This window comes from Aricia agestis, chromosome 2 (genome assembly GCF_905147365.1).
Source record: "Aricia agestis chromosome 2, ilAriAges1.1, whole genome shotgun sequence".
In the NCBI taxonomy this organism is placed as follows: Eukaryota; Metazoa; Arthropoda; class Insecta; order Lepidoptera; family Lycaenidae; genus Aricia; species Aricia agestis.
Window position 1 is genome coordinate 14,369,550 of NC_056407.1, and position 8,316 is coordinate 14,377,865.

General features: G+C 42.9%; 1 protein-coding gene across 2 annotated transcripts in view; it reads right to left on the minus strand.

Annotated features, from left to right (window-relative positions):
* The window catches only part of LOC121736971 (protein croquemort-like), a 38,963-nt gene extending 35,032 nt beyond the window's left edge, over positions 1 to 3,931 (minus strand). The window contains exons 1-2 of one of the 2 annotated variants that reach the window (XM_042128465.1): positions 3,620 to 3,931; positions 1,008 to 1,132 (exon numbers count right to left, since the gene is read on the minus strand). In XM_042128465.1, the coding sequence (XP_041984399.1) occupies positions 1,008 to 1,124 (117 nt within the window). In that variant the 5' untranslated portion in view covers positions 1,125 to 1,132; positions 3,620 to 3,931. Of the gene's footprint in view, positions 1 to 1,007; positions 1,133 to 3,615 lie in introns of both variants that reach the window. The other variant, XM_042128473.1, reaches the window with a different exon arrangement.
* Positions 3,932 to 8,316: the final 4,385 nt, after the last annotated feature.

The following is an 8,316-nucleotide window of genomic DNA, read 5'->3' on the forward strand; positions in this document are numbered from 1 at the left end:
GATGCAACCAACTGGCAACCCAACACACTTATAAAACCACTGGTGATAGGGCCATTAGACAACGGCAGTCGCTTTTTATCAGGTGAACTATCAGCCTATTTTCCTCCTACAGATAGCGCGCGAGTTGAATGTAGTTGGGGCCTGAGACGAAGGGCGGGGGCAATCCCCCCGCCGATCGCACCTCGCGTCTCGCAAGCCTAAAGTGTAGTGCTGTGCAGAACTTGACAGCTATCATTTGTGTAGTGTGTTATCGCGTTACTATATTTTGTTGAAACAAAAAATATTTTAAATTTAAAAACATTTTAATAAATTTAATAAAATAAATAATAAATTACTTATATAAAAGAGTTTCAACAATATTCAAGTAACAGCTGCGTGTAATTGTTGTTTATAGTAAGGACTGAAACGAGTCCATCAAGTGCTGTTAAAAAAAGCTATTTTTTTTTTATTTGATATTGAATTAATAAAATAGTTAATGGAATCAGGCGTTACTTTTCGGAAATCCATAGCTTAAAATTTAGTTTGTTATTATTTTTAGCAATATTCCGCGGAAACAACTTCCACCTTTAAGTAAATGAGTGAGTGTACGCATAGGCATGCGTACAGCACCTCCCTCCTCCCACACTGCCTATGCGTACACTCGCATGCAAGAACTTGCAAACACCACCACCACAGTGGTGGTGGTGTTTGCAAGGTGAGGTGATGTACGCATGCCTATGCATACACTCACTCATTTACTTAAAGGTGGAAGTTCTTTTCGCGGAATATTCCTAAAAATAATAACAAACAATTTTTTTTTAATTAATAAAAATTAAAAAGTGTGATATGTAATTACTTTCTTGTTTTTTTTTTTATAATGTTAAACTAAAATCGCATTTGAAATGTATCGACTATTGACATATCGACATTATTAAATCTAATTAGGTCACAGCACTACCGCATTCCTGGGCTATGCGTTCAACTCGCGTGCTATCAGTATATTAAATAGAAACCATTGTAAAACTTACCTTCTTTAGCTGACTATAGAATATGGCAGGCCAGAAGACAACCATGATCGCTCCCGTGACGATGAGCAGGGAGCCGCATGTCATCAAGCACGTGCTCTTCTTTCCCGCCGAAACCATCGTGATTCCTGGTCAAAATTAAACGTTATTTGGCACACATGAAGAATAGACCACGTGAAAGGACATAGGTTTCTTCTTTTGCGGAAAAATGTACGGTTTCCGTGACATTCCCAAATTACGCGGGCAAAGCCGCGCGGAACATCTAGTATCAAAATAAACGCATGCGATGCCGCTCTTCCGGAATAAAAGGAAAGTCATTAGAACCAATCTACACTCATAGTACGTAGTTAGTCGTATAAAGGAGTGAGCACACTGAGACGGGCCGTGCCGGGGCTCAGCGTGCCGGGGCTCATCGCAAAAATCCGCCTCCATACAATTTGTATGGAAGCGGATGCGCGTATAGCACACTGTGTCGGGGCGCAGCGGATTTCCGCTTCCATACAAATTGTATGGAGGCGGATTTTTGCGATGAGCCCCGGCAGCTGAGCCCCGGCACGGCCCGTCTCAGTGTGCTCACTCCTTAAAAGTTAGTATAGGCTACTTATAGCTTTTTCGAGGAACTACACCAATACTCGTGTATATCGTACACATTAGCAATTGTCATAGTATTTAAACTAGCCTGTTTGGAGGAGGGTCACGAGATTTGTGGAGGTTTATATCCACGACCCTCCCAAAAAATTTTGTTAAGGCCCAACACCAGCCCCCGATTCATAAATAGGTCATGGCCTAGGGGCGGCAGCGTCCATAGAGACCCCACTTTCATCCATTTGGCGGCAGAAATAAAGTGGCCCACTCTAGTGATCGAAGGCCCACTCTTATAAAAAATATAAATTCGGTACTACACAACACGCGCACTGTCACCGTATTGTATTGTTTTGACGTGCGTCACCGCAACGCAGCAGTTGCGTTGCAGCGACGACGAGCGGCGAGTGGCGACACAGTTTATCTGTCAGCGGCAACATACGTAGCGTCATTCCAAATCCGAGTTCCGACAACGTTACATACCCAGAGGCGGCGTAAGGCATGGGCGACGTGGGCCACCGTCCGCGGGGCTTCCCCTTGCACCTTGACGATTTTTAGGTTTCCGTACCCAAAGGGTAAAAACGGGACCCTATTAATGAGACTTCGATGTCTGTCAGTCTGTCTGTCTGTCCGTCCGTCTCCAGGCTGTAACTCAATAACCGCTATAGCTAGACTTTTGAAATTTTCAGAGATTGTGTATTTCTGTTGCTGCTATAACAACAAGTACTAAAAACAAAATAAAATTAATATTTAAGGGGGTCTCCCATACAACAAACATTATTTTTTTGGCCTTTTTTTGCTCGTAATCAATAATGGCAACAGCTAGGCACTTGAAATTTTCATAATGGCCTTAGTTATATGTCTACTTTAATAAATAATAATAACATTTAAATTGAATAAAAATTTAAGGTACAAAAACACAATTCTTGGCCTATTTTTTGTCTATTATAAGTTAAAACGGTATGCAATCTTTCGTGCATGAGTCTGACTCGCACTTGGCCGATTTTTATAAGAATTTACTAGTTGTGATACTCAAATTTTTGTAAATATTTTTTTATAAATAAAAGTCTCTCAAAATCTGTCCTCTTGCATCACACATCAGGGGGCTACGCAAAATATATCTTGCCCACATCAAATTTAAGTCTTGCTCTGCCACTGAACATACCATATCGATCCTTACACTCATACTTGTAGAAGTGTAGCCTCCCTTTATGGGACGTATCAGACAGAGAGCTATCTCACACGGTCAGAATGTCCCATGTCCTGACCAGGCTTAGGTGACAAATAAATAAAAGTCTTATAGTCTCTAATGGAATTATTAAATAAATTGTAAAATATAACTAGCTGACCTAAGAGACATTTTCTTGCCTTAACTGTATTGGAACAGGAAAAAAATGTCATAAAACAAACCCATAATTACTTTGAACGCATAAAGAAATGTCAGTAAAAAAATGTTGAATAAACCTCCACAATTTTGTGTTTAACACAAAGGTTTTCTTTCAAATTTTTATTAGATGACAATAAAACTAACTTACTTAAAATATGGTAACTAGTTCATTTCAATCCTTGTGGTATTTTATTTTACACCCACAATGCATACTATTATTTGTAATTTTATAATATTCCGGTACTTATATAAGTACCGTATGTTGTGATTCTGTTCATTGTAATAATAATAATAATATCTATAGACGCTTCACACCAAGTCAGTCTGGCCCCGTGATAAGTACCTGAAGGACTTGTGTTACGGGTACCAGACAACGGAAATATATTTAATACTTTTTATTCTATACATATATTTAAAATTTTTATTATATGATACACATATTTAATACACATCCATGACCCAGGAACTTTGAAAACTTTTTGTTCCGTCGGCAGGATTCGAACCCGCGAACCCCGGCTTGAGCTACCAACAGCCCACCAACTGAGCCACAGAGGTCGTCAAAATTGTATACTTAAATATTAATTGTAAAAAATTAAGGTGTTTTTGGAATTAAATTGGCAATATAAAAATAGGCATAGGTACATACTCGTTGATTTGGTTTTATTTAACAAATCCAGTGTTTATTTATTCACTTCTTATTTCAGTAATTAAATACTTCACCATAATAATATCACAAGTTTTGAAAATACCGAAACCCGTTTATGTAATAATATTATTAAAAGCAACAACAAAACGAGGGAACTTATTAAGGATGTGTTTTATGTTTTATCTAGATTCACATTGTAACTAAATTATCCTATTATTTTTATCAATGTTTACCAAAGAATCTCGGAATTCAACTGAATTTTATTTGCAACTCATTTGACAAAGAGAATATAATCACTACGTCTCATTTGAGTTTGACACTTTTTACCCGACTGCCGGGAGCAGTGTTGCCAACTTTTTTTTTACTAACCCACCAAATTCAGCAGCGTAAACCACCAGAAACCGCTAAAACCTAAATGGCCTCTCAAACCACCAGAATTCCACTAAATAACTTAAAGACAACAACAACCTATCTGAATATAATTTGAAAATAATACAACAACGTCATTATTATTATGAAATAATTATTATTTTTGTTACTACAAAAAGGAAAACTTTAGTTACCTATGTATAAGTAGGTACTTAACTAAAGAGTTAAGATGAACGTCTTTAGAGGAATCATTGTCATTTACTTGTTCAGTTTGTGAAGAATAAATTCCTTTAGTTCTAATTTTTGTAATACGGTATTCAATGGTATTAAGTTGTTATTTTTATTTTTTATTTTTTTATTAAATAAGGGGGCAAACGAGCAAACGGGTCACCTGATAGTAAGCAACTACCGTCGCCCATGGACACTCGCAACATCAGAAGAGCTGCAGGTGCGTTGCCTGCCTTTTAAGAGGGTATACGCTCTTTTCTTGAAGGTTTGCAGGTCGTATCGGTCCGGAAATACTGCTGGTGACAGCTCATTCCAGAGTTTTACAGTGCGCGGCAGAAAGTTACGCGAAAAACGCACTGTGGAAGACTGCCACTCATCAAGGTGATGAGGATGGTATGTTTTTCGCGTGGGACGATAGCGAAAAGTTGCAGGTGGTATGATTCCGAACAATTCCTCAGAGCACTCCCCGTGATACAACCGATAGAGGATGCAGAGTGAAGCAACATCTCGGCGTAATTCCAGGGGGTCCAAGCTGTTTGAAACACTATGGCAGTCAACAATTCGAGCAGCCCTTCGTTGGATACGATCCAGAGGGAGCAGTTGGTATTTTGGCGCCCCTGCCCAGAGATGAGAACAATATTCCATATGAGGCCGAACCTGCGCCTTGTAGAGTTGTAGGCGTTGGTCCGGACTGAAGTACTGTCTCACTCTGTTAAGAACGCCAAGCTTCTTTGAGGCTAATTTGGCCTTACCCTCAAGATGATATCGGAACTGGACTTCGCTCGATATGTTGACGCCAAGTATCTCAATGCTAGGGGAGATGGTTAAAGATGTGCCCTCGAAACGAGGATAAACGACCATTGGTGACTTTTTAGTGGTGAACGCGCAGACTTGTGTCTTGGCGGGGTTGAATTGGACTAAGTTACGTCTACCCCATTCAGAGACCTTCTCCAATGAATTCTCCACCTTAGACACAAGTTCGTTTCGACTCTCAGTGACATTTTGCCGAGAAATATTAGGGGAGCCGGTATATACAGCATCACCTGTACTATCATCCGCATAGCAATGAATGCCTTTGGTTTGTAACATGTCATTGATATGCAGTATGAATAGAGTAGGCGATAGCACACAGCCCTGAGGGACACCAGCATTAACAGACTGAGTTTCCGAGCATTCGCCGTCAACTACGACCTTTATGCTTCTGTCTGCTAAGAAACTAGTGACCCACTTACATAATTTCTCGGGTAGCCCGTATGATGTGAACTATGATATGAACTAACAGCCAATGCCTCTCCCTTCGACTCAATTGCCTGAGCCCAACGATGAGTCAGGAATGCCAAGAGATCACCAGCCGAGCGACCCTTACGGAACCCGTATTGTTTGTCGCTTAGCAATCCCTGGCCGTCCAAGTATCGAAGAAGCTGGCTATTGATAATGGATTCCATTATCTTCGAGAAGAGAGAGGTTATAGCGATTGGTCTGTAGTTGGAAGGATTTGAGCGATCACCTTTTTTGGGGATCGGGTGCACCAAGGCTGTCTTCCAGGAAGCCGGGACGATGCCAGTGGAATAGGAGAGCCGAAAAAGACGCGTCAAGACCGGAGCCAACTCTGGAGCACACTTTTTCAACACAATAGGCGGGATTCCGTCAGGCCCACTCGACTTTTGGATATCAAGGGAACAGAGGGCTTTTCGCACTGAGCGCTGATGAAACCGTATATCCGACATGATGCTCGTGCATCGCGGTATGGTCGGCGGTTTCTGCCCCCCGTCACCCAGGGTCGAGTTTGACGCAAAGAGCTTGCCCAGAAGATCGGCTTTGTCTTTTGCGTCCTGGGCCAACGATCCATTTCCTACGTGTAGGGATGGTAGGGTTGGCTTGCAGAAATTTCCTTCAATAGCTTTGGCCAGAGACCAGAATGCACGGGTTCCCGAGGGGAGGCGCTCAAGTCTCTTGCCAATTCTATTGACGTGCTGTTGCTTTGCCCGAGTAATCTCTTTCTTGAGGGACCTAGAGGCAAGGTTGTACTCCTTTTTATATGTGCTGGTATTTAAATCTCGAGCAGACACTGCGTTGGCCCAGGATTGGTAAGCCTCCTGCTTCCGGCGAGAAGCTTTTTTGGGGGATGAACCAAACCAGGGACGAAATCTGCCGCCAGTTGGCACTACAGAGGTCGGAATGAAAAGTTCCATCCCCTGCATCACCACATCGGCAACAGAGTTGGCAGTGTTGTCGAGATCATCCGGCGAGAAGCACACGTTCCCCCAAGGATAGGATGCAAAAAACGACCGCATCCCATCCCAGTCTGCTGACTTGTAGTGCCACACACGACGGTATTTAACAGCGCGCTGTCTTAACACCGTCGTAAGTGGCACAGAACTCCTAACAAGGCAATGATCCGATGAACCAAGTGGTGCGGTTACGGATATTTGGTAGCCGTCAGGATTTGAAGTCAGCAGGAGGTCCAACAAGGAAGGATTCTGACCATCCACATCTGGGATTCGCGTAGGCGTAGTAACCAGTTGTGTCAAGTCGTTCGCAAGGGCAAAGTTGCAGACAGATCTCCCCGCGTGATCAGTTTTACTGGAATTGAGCCAGTCGGCGTGGTGGGCATTAAAGTCGCCAAGTATTATGATCTCTGCGGATGGGATCTGCCGCTGCACAAAATCTGAAGCAGCTTGTAGGTGCTCCAAGAGTCGGTCCGTCTCGGGGTCACCACTATGGGACCTATATAGGCACGCATAGACGCGAGAGTGGTCGTCGCAATCTATGCGGAGCCATAAGTTTGATAGGTCCATGACCTCAAGATTGCTGAGGCGGCGAGAGCTGATATCATCTCTGATATACACACACACTCCAGCTTTGGGTAGAAAGGAGTGCTCGAGGTAATACCCTGGGTGGGAAAGGTATGATGTGTCACTCGGAGATGATATCTGCGTCTCGGTTAAAAAGAGCAAAGCCGGCCTTGCCGTCTCAAGGTGGTAATGGACGGCATTAAGGTTGGAGTGTAATCCCCTGATATTACAAAAGTCCATGTTTAATATCGAGGGGGGTGCCTTTGTGTGTTTGCTCTTGCCCCGAGCAGATTGGAGCGCAGTTTTGCCCTCCCCAGAATACGAGGGGCAGCCTGGACGTCCACGTTCAGTTCCAGGGGTTCCTGAGCATGGACGTCCAGAGAGGGATTCTCGAACGCAGTTGGTACCCTCCTGGGGTAACAAATTGTTTTTCAACTGCGGCATTTCTAGGGGGGGTAGGGGATTGGGCCTCCGGTAAACTCACTCACTCAGCGAAACACAGCGCAAGCGCTGTTTCACGCCGGTTTTCTGTGAGAACGTGGTATTTATCCGGTCGAGCCGGCCCATTCGTGCCGAAGCATGGCTCTCCCACGTATAAACGTGCCTTTGCTTTTAATACAGTAGTATATACGTTATTACAGTATATTGTAGTATATTGTAGTATAAACGTTATTACAGCCTTCGCGTGCTAACCTTGCACGAAAGAAAGGCGATCAAACTTCATCCGGTTTCTCTGATAAGTCTTGACAAAATTCATCATGCTAAATAATCGCTCTATATCAGCGTTAGAATGCGGCAAAACGAATAAAGATAATAATAATATAATAAAGTTTCCAGTGTGCGTCTTCAAGGGTTAGAAACATAATAAAAAAACTAGTGGTTTAACGTCAAAGCTACCACTAACTTAAATAATCTAATCCACTAGCCACTAAAACCAATTTTTTCCCGCTGAAAGGTACGTCTAAACCACCAGATCTAGTGGAAATTCCACTAAGTTGGCAACACTGGCCGGGAGGGTTATTGACACAAGCAGTACCTACGGTACCGTAGATCAACCGTAGATATTTTAATGTCTGTCAAAAACAGCTGAGACTTGACAGTGGCAGTTCTGACATTTTTTTTCTCATTATGGCACTTCGGCTACAGAACCATGGCGAGTGTCAAGTAAAGGCGGGAAAACAAGATCTGGGAGCACGGCAGTGCTCCGGCCAAGCTTTTTAGCAAAGGCACGGCCGTAGCATACTTTTCTCGAAGCGGTTCGCGGCTTTTTCACACCCCCTTCAGTCTGCCAGAATATTTGAAACT